The 13,380-nt window shown below is 46.4% G+C and overlaps 1 protein-coding gene across 1 annotated transcript in view; it reads right to left on the bottom strand.

Annotated features, from left to right (window-relative positions):
- rasal1a (RAS protein activator like 1a (GAP1 like)) overlaps positions 1-13,380 on the bottom strand; it is a 275,372-nt gene that overhangs the window by 123,496 nt on the left and 138,496 nt on the right. The window contains exon 10 of the mRNA XM_078227421.1: positions 632-727. Coding sequence (XP_078083547.1) covers positions 632-727 — 96 coding nt within the window. The remainder of the gene's footprint in view (positions 1-631; positions 728-13,380) is intronic.

The raw sequence follows: 13,380 nt of genomic DNA on the forward strand, positions 1-13,380 counted from the left end.
TAATAAATAAACTAAACTAAACTAAAACAAGTCACTTAAAGGGGTTAAAATTTGTCTGGGCCTATATTTTGGACCTTTCCTAGTCTAGGGGATTCCATTGTCTCCCAGTTAAAAGCAGCTAACTCAGCATAGACTGGAAGTCAAACCTGAGAGTTTTTACGCGGCATGGTCCAGTAACACACCGTACAGCACATCTCAGCATTCAGACTTCGCGGGAGCATAATCGCAGAACCACAGGGGTGTGATTCTGTGACTATAGTGCAGAAGGAGGCCATTCGACCCATCTACCGGAATTTTACCGCCTCGCCCGCCCGAGGCTCATAAGATCCCGCCCAAGGCCAACGGAGAGTGCCATTCTGCGGTAAAATCCTGGTCATCGTATTTCCACCAGCTCTCCAGCCGAGCATCATGATTTATTGCCATTCTCCTGCCTTTTCCCCGGACCTTTGCACATTGTTTCTATTCAAATAATCTAAGCTGTTCAATTTTCTTTTTAATAATCACCTGCTATAAACCTGGCCCGCATTACAGTGTAAACAGAAAGGAAGTGACACTCTTGCTTCAGTGTTATTTTGAACCCATCCCCATGTCATGTCTTGTATATTTGATAATGGATAACACCAGCACTCACCCAGTTTAGACAGTCTGCGGACGCAAGGTCGATGTCATGAGCCTGTGAAGCTTCGGACAGTGTTGTTCTTATAGTGGCTCCTGCAGCAGCAACACCCTAAAAGGAAAGAGATTGTCAAAGTTACGCCTTATAAATACTTAAATAATTCAAGTTGCTGTCATTTGAGTGATGTGCTTTCAATTTTTAATTAGACATCAATTATACTAAATCCAAAAGCTCTTTTTAGTTTCTGCTGCTCTGCATCCAGCGGCACACAGTTTTCAACTTATATTTGATTTGAGATTGAACATTGATATGATTAATATTTACTTGCTGTTAACATTAACATCGTAAGAAGTCTCACAACACCAGGTTAAAGTCCAACAGGTTTATTTGGTAGCAAATACCATAAGCTTTCGGAGCACAGCTCCTTCGTCTCCTTGGACGAAGGAGCTGTGCTCCGAAAGCTTATGGTATTTGCTACCAAATAAACCTGTTGGACTTTAACCTGGTGTTGTGAGACTTCTTACTGTGCTTACCCCAGTCCAACGTCGGCATCTCCACATCATAACATTAACATCAGCATAATACACCCCCCTGAATCCCGAGCTTTGTGGGTTTAAATCCCACAACAGAGGCTTGAGCATAAAACCTAGGGCTGACAGCTTTTAGCTGCAGTGCTGAGGGAACTCTGCACTGTCAGAGGTGCCATCAATGTTAGAACTCTCAGGTGAGCATACAAGCTCCGATTGCACGGTTTTGAAGAACAGCGGGGTTGTGCTCCCCGGTTTCGTCGCCAATATTTATCCCTTTACCAACATCACCAAAACAAATTATCTGCTCATTATCGCATACACGTGGCACAGTGGTTAGCACTGCTGCCTCACAGCGCCAGGGACCTGGGTTCGATTCCCGGCTTGGGTCACTGTCTGTGTGGAGTCTGCACGTTCTCCCCGTGTCTGGGTGAGTTTCCTCCGGGTGCTCCGGTTTCCTCCCACAGTCTGAAAGGTGTGCAGGTTAGGGTGCATTGGCCACACTAAATTCTCCCTCAGTGTACCAAACAGGCGCCGGAGTGTGGCGACTAGGGGATTTTCACAGTAACTTCATTGCAGTGTTAATGTAAGCGTACTTGTGACACTAATAAATAAACTTAAAAACATAACAACAGTGACCAAACTGCGAAAGTACTTCTTCGTCTGTGAAGCACTCTTGAGGTGTCCTGAAGTCAAGAAAGGTGCTTGAGTGTAAGTTCCTTCTTTAAGTTGAATCTATTTGTGAATAAACTCTAACGAAGCTAATACTCAGAGAGGTGTTGAGGGAGAGAGCATTAATGTGGTTCATGAGATGTAAGTGGCTCAAAGTTTGTGCTCTCGGGTCACAATCCTCATCTGACCGTGCGTTAAAGTTTTGAAACTTTATTGTTTGATTTCCCATAAAAACGATCTGTCAGTGTCACTGGACCAATGCACTGTCCTCAATCCCAGAGATGGCGTTCATGCCTCTTAGATAAATCATCGTTTGATTATTCCATTGGAGAGTCAATAAGTGCCTCAGTACAATGCCCACACCTATATTCAGCAGTTTTAGGTACTGTTTGGCCTCCCTCAATAGCATTTGGTGGGATAGTTTGCCTACACCCCCAGACACCCTCTGAAATTGCTGTTGGGATACAGGAGTGTGTGCAGCAGAAAAAGTGCCGGTGTCAGATTTACTCCCCCCTCCCTCCCTGCTCTACATCCCCACATCCTCCCCCACCTCCCCCCACCCCCCGCTCTACCTCCACCCCCACATCACCCCACACCCCCCCTCAGTCTACACCTCCACCCCCTCCCCACCTCTCCTCCCCCCCGTCAACAGCGCCAACCCCTCCCCACTTCGCCCCCTCTGCTCTACCTCCCCCCCCTGCTCTACACCTCCACCCCCACCCCCCCCAATCCTCCTCCCCACCCCGCTCTACATCTCCACTCCCACCCCCACATCCTCCTTCTCCCCCGCTCTACACCTCCACCCCCCGCTCTACATCCCCACCCCTACACATCCTCCCCCCCCCGTTCTACACACCTTTACCCCACCCCCACCTTCTCCCCTGCCCCTCCACCCCCCCACCCCAGTCCATACCTCCACATCCTCCCCACCTGCCTCCCCCCCTGCTCAACATCTCCACTCTCACAACACCCCCATCCCTCCCTGCTCAACTTCCACTCCCAGATCCTCCCCACCTCCCCCCGCTCTACCTCCATCCCCACATCCTCCCTGCTCCGCCTCAAAACCCCTCCCTCCACACCTCCCCACCCCCACCCTCACCCCAAGGGCCTCATTAAATTTCCCCCCCTTTAATTGTGCCTCATTCAAAGGACAACAGGTACAATATCGCAGCGAGTGCCTGTCGCTGGAAAATAACAACATCCAAAGGGATGTGGGTGCCATTTGTAGGGAAGTCAAAATGCTAAAGGGGTGCAGACTGGTAAGTGTTACACAGCAACGTTTTAATCAACGGCCCTGATGATGTAAACTCCATGACCTCTGGGTTTAGAATGCCATGATGTGGAGATGCCGGCGTTGGACTGGGGTAAACACAGGAAGGGTTTTAACAACACCAGGTTGAAGTCCAACAGGTTTAAATGGCATTTGCTACCAAATAAACCTGTTGGACTTTAACCTGGTGTTGTTAAAACTCTTACTGGGTTTAGAACGCCACCCAAATGCCCGACAGCCTTTGTCTCTTGTTTGTCATTTACCTTCCCGCAGCTGTCGGGGGAAGTAGAGATCAGGCGGCTTTCACAATGCATTAAAGGCAGTGACACCTCCAGTATTACCATCCTCCAGGTACAGTGCAATCACTTATCAATTAGCCACATTCCGATTCATTGTGTTGCTTATAATGTTCAAACATCTTATGTCGCTTTTCACCAATTTATAATTGCTGAGATGGGAATATAGGAGTGAGGGATTACCATTTTAAACAGCATTAATCCTCTAAAATGCCTTCAGGTTCAGTTTTGACTTTTTTGGAAGGTACACACATGTACGTGGCTGCCACAAGCAAGTTACAGATAAGCAAGCTGAGTAAAAGAATGATCTGTCCATGCTGGCAACTATTCACATTTCAATATCAAAATCACTTTTACGTGTATTGCTGCTGCAGGAAACAAAGGACTATTTAACCAAATGCCTTAAGGCCAATCCACAGCACTGTGACTGATCACATCCCAGCCTTGACTGATGTCCAACAGAGGCATCTTTCACTGTTTCTATATTGGGAAATCAATCTCAGGGCTCGGAAGCTTGCATGGGTAGAATACTGGAAAAGTCTTTAACTGTGCAATCTGCTCATCATGGAGTGTCAAGTTGTGGAGATGCCGGCGTTGGACTGGGATAGGCACAGTAAGTAGTCTCACAACACCAGGTTAAAGTCCAACAGGTTTATTTGGTAGCACGAGCTTTCGGAGCACTGCCCCTTCATCAGGTGAGTGCAGGATTTGTTTCACAAACAGGGCATATAGAGACACAAACTCAATTATAAGATAATGGTTGGAATGCGAAAAAAGTAGACCACAGCGATACACAAGTTGTACTCAACTGATTCGGAAAGAAGCACAATTCCAAAGCCTCTGACTGGACTGTGGAAGCGCTGACGTGTAATCATTGTCATCTAGATCGAAGTTCTGTCATGCGAACAAAATAGATAAAATCTCAAAACAAAACCGAGAGCATTTTGTTACGATTGGGTGAGGAAGAGTGAGCTGGCTCCCCTTTCTGCATTAATACGCTAGTGATAATATTTATCCTGGCTAGAATTAATCCAGAAACTCAGCTAATGTTCTGGGGACCCGGGTTCGAATCCCGCCATGGCAGCTGGTGGAATTTGAATTCAATAAAAAGTATCTGGAATTAAGAATCTACTGACAATCATGAAACGATTGTCAGAAAAACCCATCTAGTTCACTAATGTCCTTTCGGGAAGGAAATCTGCCATCCTTATCTTGTCTGGCCTACATGTGACTCCAGAGCTACAGTAATGTGGTTGACTCAGAACTGCCCTCGGCCAACTGGTGATGGGCAATATTTGCTGGCCAACCAACAACGCCCATGTCCCATAATGCCAGGAACGCCCATGTCCCATAATGGACTTAAATAAAAATCAGCCCCCCACAGGGAAAATTTCCTTTCCCTGTAAACGACTTATCCAATCCAAATGCATTTTAACAAGGAACCAATCAAACCAGGTTTTCTTGATCCATAGAACCATAGATTCTGTACAGTGCAGAAGGAGGCCATTCGGCCCAACAAGTCTGCACCAGCTTTCTGAAAGAGCATCTTACCCAGGCCCACCACCCCCGTACCCATAACTCCATACATTTACCCAACCTACCCAACCTACACATTTTTGGACACCAATGGCAATTTAGCATGGCCAATCTACCTAATCTGCACATCCTTGGACTGTGGGAGGAAACCGGAGCAGCTGGAGGAAACCCAGGCACAGGGAGAACGTACAAATTCCACACGGACAGTCACCCAAGGCCAGAATTGAACCCGGGTCCCTGGCGCTGTGAGGCAGCAGTGCTAACCACTGTGCTACCGTGCTACCCATCAAAGAAAGAGTGGATGGGATTCCCCCCTATCCCACGGTTTGTTTTGTGGTGGAGGAGGAGGCCACTGCCTGATAACAGGATCTTCTGGTCCCACCACTGTCAACAGGTTTTCATGTTGTTTGGACCCTCCGCCGCTGTCGGGACTGGAAGATCCGAGCAATGGGAACAGCTGGGGCACCTCAGCCAGCTAGAATATTAGTTACTAAACCTGGGAAAAAATGAAGACCTGCTGAGACACACACAGAGATCTCAGAAGTAAGAAAGCTAAAGTACAATAAAAGGTTAAAAGAATATATACAATTGACTTTGAGATGCAGATTGTTGAACATTGCAGCCGTTTGAAGTTAATTCATTTCCTGTTGAATTATGTCGTTGACTTGATTCAGATCTTTTAGCTTCAGAGACAGCGAGACAGATCTTTACTGCTCTCTCCCAGCATTGTTTTTAGATCATGTGAGGTTTCTTTTTCCTCCTCCTCATTCTCCTAATTCTGCTTGGCGGAACCAGTTCTTAAAATAGCAGTCAATTGTTGAGGGCCAAGTGATCCAGTTCTTTGAGCAAGAATTTCCAGCCCTTTCCGCTGACGGGATCTTCCAGCTCCACCATCGGGTTCGCAGGCAACAGGACAGGTGAACCATGCAAAACACTATAGCCATCGGTGGGACTGGAAGATCCCACCGGGGGGGGGGTTCAAAAAATCCCATCCTTTGTCTTTTTGTATTAAAAGTCTTTTCTGATGCAATTCAAGATAGAAATCAACAGGAGATGGAATTATTTTGTCCTCCACAGGGGGATTTGAGTTTCTAATGAGTACCTGGCTGGTTTGCAACTCCCATTGTCTTGACAGAATGACAGTTGATTAAAGTACAACACGCTGCATTTCAGACATCAGGTGATTCGTGGCAGCGGTTTTTGATCCGTTTCATTTTTTTGTATTTTCTTTTTAAAACAGGTCTTCTTTAAACAGTTCACTAAGTCTGTGGTTAGCCGATGAAGTTGTAGGTAGATCTCACTCAGTCATAGTTTCCTGCCAACGTGACAACTTACAGGAGGTCATGATGCAGTGTGAAAATCTTAGGTAGTTACATAGAATCCTGCAGTGCAGAAAGAGGCCATTCGGCCTATCGAGTCTGCACCAACCCACAATCCCACCCAGGCCCTATCCCCACAACCCCATGCATTTACCCTAGCTAGTCCGCCTGACACTAAGGGGCAATTTAACATGGCCAATCCACACATTGGCCATGTGTGGATGGCCAATGTGTGGATTGGCCATCCACATCTTTGGACTGTGGGAGGAAACCGGAGCACCCGGAGGAAACCCACGCAGACATGGGGAGAACGTGCAAACTCCATACAGACAGTGACCCAAGCTGGGAATTGAACTCGGGTCCCTGGGGCTGTGAGGCAGCAGTGCTAACCACTGTGCCACCCATACAGCTGTGTAACCCAGTAATAGTTATTGATTAATTTTAAATCATCAGCAGTGGTAAATAATTTCCGGAGATTCAATCCCTACTTTTGCTACTGTACTGAATTACACCTTAATTGCTATTTTTCACAACAGGGTTTTAGACAACAGCGTACACTGTTTTTCCTCATTTCCTCATGGGATCCGAGCGACGCTGTATATTGAACATCTCAATTGCCCTTAAGGATGTGACAGCAAGCTGACTCAAAATCATGTGAATTACCACACCTGGAGTATTGTGTACAGTTTTGGTCCCCTCACTTGCAGCCCCTGTGGTGAAGTTACTTTGAGAGTGCTGTCAGAATCATAAAAAATATAAAAATTCATAAGAACTAGGAGCAGGAGTAGGCAATCGTGCCGCTCGAGCCTGCTCCGCCATTTAATACGATCATGGTTGATGTCATCTCGGCCTCAACTCCACTTCCCTGCCCATTCACCACAGCCCCTCAAACCCTCACTAATTAAAAATCTGTCCACCTCTTCCTTAAATTTATTCAATGTTCAGCCATCCACCACACTGTGGGGTAGTGAGTTCCACAGACTCGTGACCCTTTGAGACAAGTAATTTCCCCTCATCTCTGTTTTAAATCTGCTATCCCTTATCCTAAAACCATGATCCCTTGTACTAGATTGCCCACAAGAGGAAACGTCCTCTCCACATCTACTTTGTCAATCCCCCTCATCATCCCGTACACCTCAATTAGATCTCCCCTCATTCCTCTAAACTCGAGAGTACAGGTCTAAGCTGCCCAATCTCTCCTCGTCAGACAGACCCCTCATCTCTGGAATCAATCTCGTGAACCTCCTCTGAACCAATGCAATTACATCCCTCCTCAAGTGAGGGGACCAAAACTGTACACAATACTCCAGGTGTGGTAATTCACTAATGCCTTGTACAGTAACAGCAACACTAACAGCAAGGAAATCACATGATTTTGAGTCAGCAACACTGAAGGAATGGCTCTACGTTTTGAAGTGAATATGGTGTCTAACTTGGTGGAAGACCTGCAGGTGGCGGTCTCATGAGACTGCTGCCCTTGTCCATCAAGGGGGTTTCGCAGTCACAGGTTCAGGAGGAGCTATTGAGAAACCTTGACATGTTACTGTTGTGCATCTGGACATGGCGCACACTGCATACATTGTGCTGGCGGAGAGCTGGGGAAATGCTTGCAATCGTGGACAGGGTGCCTATCAAGCGTGTCTTATTACCCTGGATGGTGTTGAGAATCTTGAATGTTGGAGCTGCACTCACCCAGGCATTGAATCATAGAATCCTACAGTGCAGACGGAGGCCATTCGGCCCATCAAGTCTGCACCGACCACAATCCCACCCAGGCCATATCTCTATAACCCCATGCATTTACCCTAGCTAGCCCCCCTGACACTAAGGGGCAATTTAGCGTGGCCAATCCACCTAACCCGCACATCTTTGGACTTGGGTCAAGCAAATGGGCAAGTGGTCCGTTTGGATGACCCAAACTAAATATTTTTTAAGTATTAAATTTATTTAAATTTTTCATTTACGTGCGAGGTTCGGGTTGGAGAAGTTAACTTGGCCTGCATTCCCACCCAGGGTCAATTCTAATCTAAGTCAGTAGAGTGCTATACATGGCCAGGGCTGTGAGTTAATATTCTGCCAATGGCAGTATGGATTTTGTGTTCACCACCACTGGTCTCGCGTAGCAATTACTCACAGCCATGGCCTGATCTAATTCTTTGGCAAAGATGTTTGTCTGGAAATTCAGTGGGGATTTCCCTGGCCTCCTGACGTAACTCTGGCAGAAGATAGGAAGATCCCTTGGAGAAACAGTCACTTACCCATTGCTCACAACACCATGAGATTTCTCAACGTTTAAATATAGTTGGAGTGATGAGGTCGCACCCAAGATGTATTTAATCACCTGGATGCAGTGAAGATCAGTTCACAGACTGGGTTCCTTTCATACCACCCGGGCAGGTCCCCTGTGTTCAGGTACACATCCCGAAAGACTACTGTCCGCCATAGCTCCACCAACATTTCCTAGTTTTTTCACCTCTGACGACTATGGTTGCTTTTGTGTTTGACTCTCACTTTGTTTGATCTTTCACTAACTACTGCCAAGATTCTATCTTAAAAAAACAAACCGCCTGTTTTCTCCAAAGCAGACACCAACAGCCAAGGCAGACTATACCAAACAGTCAGAGTCATTTAATGAGTCATTAAACTGTATGGCTTACATTCAGTTAATAACTAAGAAACAATGTTGATTTATTGCCTCACTGCCAAGCTCGCGGGAATCCAATTCTTCATTAAATTTCCGTAACATTTCTAGCTGTTTAAAGATTAATTTTTTCATTAGCCCTTAACCAGCATGAATTCTGAACACTAAGACTGATGTTTCAAATTGCCTCCAGATAGAGAAGGTTGGTTTGATTTCCCGCCAGGAGTCAGAGACTGTAAATCACTGGGGTAGACTCCAGAGGGTGACCTCACACACATCCAAGCTAGCTGCCAGTAAGGAGCAGCATTGTCTGAGTCCAGTGATTGGCCAAGAGTGGGTGTGTAACATGGGGAGGCTCTCCCGCCTGGACTGTCGAGAGTTTTTCCAGGTGATAACAGTTCTAATTTGGGGCGAGCGCAGCCAGAAAATCCTACCTTACATGCCAGTTTACACAGTGGTTAGCAACGCTGTCAGGGACCCGGGTTCGACTCCCAGCTCGGGCCACTGCCTGTGCAGAGTCTGCACGTTCTAAAGCTGACCAAATATGTTCGAGAAATTCACTCTGGGAACCACGGCAACACTAAAGAAATGGAGGGAGAGCCTCGCGATGTTGCAGATTGCTCTTCTGCTATCCACTGACAAAAAGGCCATTGGCGTGAAACACTGGGGGCGATTTCGCACCCGTGTTAGCCATGAGTACAAATGGCGACGTGGGCGCAAAAGCTCACCGGGAATCAGAAAGAGAGATGCTTGACGGCAAGATCGCATTTTTTACGATATCCCCCCCACCATCACCAGTGGCATAATGAAGTTCCTGTCCTGAAATGCAGTTTCATAGATTTTAATATAATTAGACATCCCCGCCATTTGTTACCCCCACTCTTCGCTGATGTGACATCACATTGGCAAGGTTTACAGCTGCATTTTTTTCAAACATGAAGCAGTCGAGAGGAACCCGCTGGTGGCGCCAAGGTAAGTAGAGCTCCTGGGGGGAGAGGGACATGCCCACTGCCCCCTCCCAATGCCAACCTGATAGGAGTGGTCCCTCTGGGAAGCTCCAATGAAGGGGGGGGATCCCCATAATGTATTGCCAGCTCTATCAGGCCCTGCCCGACCATTTTGACTGCCAAGAACACAACTCCAGATTCTTTATGCACAATGTACCATGGAATGTGGAGAGAAAACTTGGCTGTGCAGTTCAAGAGCTACAGGTGGAATTTTCCCGTCCTGTCCCATCTGCCATGGACATCGTAGCAGGCGGGGCAAGACCATGTAAAGGTCTGTTGTCCTCGGGCGGGATTTTCCAGTCTTGGGGCGAGCGCAGCCAGAAAATCCTACCTTACATGCCAGTTTACACAGTGGTTAGCAACGCTGTCAGGGACCCGGGTTCGATTCCCAGCTCGGGTCACTGCCTGTGCAGAGTCTGCACGTTCTCCTCGTGCCTGAGTGGGTTTTCTCCGGGTGCTCCGGTTTCCTCCCACAGTCTGAAAGACGTGCTGGTTAGGTGTGTTGGCCATGCTAAATTCACCCTCAGTGTACGCAAACAGGGATCAGAGTGTGGCGACTGGGGATTTTCACAGTAACTTCATTGCTGTGTTAATGCCTACAAACCTACTTGTGACACAAATTAATAAATTTAAAGGTTTTCTCACCCCAGCCAGCAGTGCAAAATCTCACCCAATAACTCTGCTTCTCTCTCTACAGATGCTGCCCAGCCTGCTGATCATTTCCAGCATCTTCTGTTTTTATTTCAGGCTTCAAGAATCTTCAGTATTTTGCTTTAATGCTAAAGTGATCCTTCTTTCGGATGCCCCTGATTATCTGACCAGTTACTTTCTATACCACTGGTCATTGAAAACTTTGCTTTAAACTGACACGGTCGGTAACCCCGATCATAATCAAACCTTTATCTCTTGTTCATCTCTTCATCACCTGCCCATAGAGTTTGTAACAGCTGATAGCTTTGGCAATATTGGGGATGAAAGAGGAACTTCTTCACACAAAGGGTTGTGAATCTTGGAATTCCCTGACCAGTGCAGCAGTTGAGGCTACATCATTGAATGTTTTTAAGGCAAGGATAGATAGATTTTTGAACAGTAAAGGAATTAAGGGTTATGGTGAGCGGGCAGGTAAGTGGAGCTGAGTCCACAAAAAGATCAGCCGTGATCTTATTGAATGGCAGAGCAGGCTCGAGGGGCCAGATGGCCTACTCCTGCTCCTAGTTCTTATGTTCTTATGATCTCACCTGCTTGTCCAGGCAAGGCAGCTAACACCACCAATGTGATGCTCTCCTCAGTCCTGCCATTATGATTCCTCATGTGCCAACAGCTTACTTCTTCAACCACTTTACTTTTTAAACCGCACAGTTCCAAACCACTTGCTCTGCATAAAAGTTCAATCACTGTGAAAATTCCAAAGCAGAATTCATTCCTTGGAAGATGCATCACACCCAATATTTATAACACATGGTATTTTGGGATTTTCGCCAAATGCTAACCACAACATTTTAACTCTAATTGAATTCTCAATTCTCTCCACTTGGAATGCTTCTCGCCAAAGAGCACAACTTTCTCTCCAACCCGAGCCATGCCATCATGATATATATATATAGATTTAATCATGAAGGGGTTTCACTTCATTTAGAACAAAACCTACAGCTTCTAATCAGACCTGTCAGTGCCTTTTTTGTTTAAAGGGAAATCTGATGTACTATAATGGGTATTTTCAGGAGTACAGGAAAGAGAGAGAGAATCTGGTGCGATAATAATCTCTCCCTCAATGTCAGTAAAATGAAGGAGATAGTTATCAACTTCAGGAAGCATTGTGGAGGACATGCCCCTGTCTATATCAGCGGGGATGAAGTGGAAATGGCCGAGAGCTTCAAGTTTCTAGAAGTCCAGATCACCAAAAAGCTGTCCTGGTCCCTCCTTGCTGACACTATAGTTAGGAAAACCCATCAACGCTTTCTCAGGAGGCGAAGGAAATTTGGCATGCCCACTACGACTGTCACCAATTCTTACAGATGCACCATATAAAAGCATCCTTTCTACATGTATCACAGCTTGGTATGGCTCCTGCTCTGTCTAAGACCGCAAGAAACTACAAAGGGTCATGAACGTAGCCCAATCCAGTCTCCCATCCATTGACTCCGTCTACACTTCCTGCTGCCTCGGAAAAGCAGCCAGCATAATCAAGGACCTCACACATCCCGGACGTACTCTCTTCCGCCTTCTTCCATCAGGAAAAAGATACAAAAGTCTGAGGTCACGTACCAACCAACTCAAGAACAGCTTCTTCCCTGCTGCCATCAGACTTTTGAATGGACCTGCTATATATTAAGCTGATCTTTCTCTACACCCTAGCTATGACTATAACACTATATTCTGCACTCTCTCCTTTCCTTCTCTCCTATGTACTCTATGAACGGTATGTTTTGTCTGTATAGTGCGCAAGAAACAATACTTTTCATTGTAGCCCAATACATGTGACAATGATAAATCAAATCAAAATATGCCCACTGCTTGTGGGAGCCTGTGGAGGCTCAGAGTAAAGGACAACACCCAAATGTGATGATAAAAGTGGGCAATGTGCACAGTTAAACAGACCTTTACCATGGAAATCAATGAGAACCAACACAGCATCGAGGCGAAAAACACAACAGCACCAATGAATGACGCGTTACTGTAAAATGGGCAGCGGTTTTTTGACAGCGTTTTCTTAACAATGCAACATCTGATGGAGACTATCTCAATGCCATGAAACATTTACTTTCAACCTTGGCAGTTTCAGATTTTAAATTATGTTGTGCAACTATTAACACACAGGATTGTAAAGAACGCCTTTCAAGTCAATGGACTAAAAATCAGATGGGTCAGAGAAAAGGTGTTTGACCCCCCCCCCCACCCACTGCTGTTCCTTCTCCCCACCCCCCCCCCCCCCCCCCCGCCCCACCTCCCCTCCACCCCACCTCCCCACCACATTAACCAGCCAGATGTTGAAATTCAAAATGCCACCTCTGACCACTTTCATCAGGATGCCCACCGACACACAACAAACCTCAAATGAACATACGGAAGCCTGAGCTTAGGACAATTTGAGCTGAAAGTCAAGCACTCGAACACAGTACAGCACAGGAAACAGGCCCTCCAATACCTCTTGTACCAGGCAACTTCGCTTCAGATAGATCAGCAAGGGGAATATTTCCCCAATATGCTTTGCTGAGCAAATCCGTAATTATAAATAAGAACATAAGAACTAGGAGCAGGAGGAGGCCATCTGGCCCCTCGAGCCTGCTCCACCATTCAATAAGATCATGGCTGATCTTTTCATGGACTCAGCTCCACTTACCCGCCCACTCACCATAACCCTTAATTCCTTTACTGTTCAAAAATGTATCTATCGTTGCCTTAAAAACATTCAACGAGGTAGCCTCAACTGCTTCACTGGGCAGGGAATTCCACAGATTCACAACCCTTTGGGTGAAGAAGTTCCTCCTCAACTCAG

Source organism: Mustelus asterias, chromosome 13 (genome assembly GCF_964213995.1).
Source record: "Mustelus asterias chromosome 13, sMusAst1.hap1.1, whole genome shotgun sequence".
NCBI lineage: Eukaryota > Metazoa > Chordata > Chondrichthyes > Carcharhiniformes > Triakidae > Mustelus > Mustelus asterias.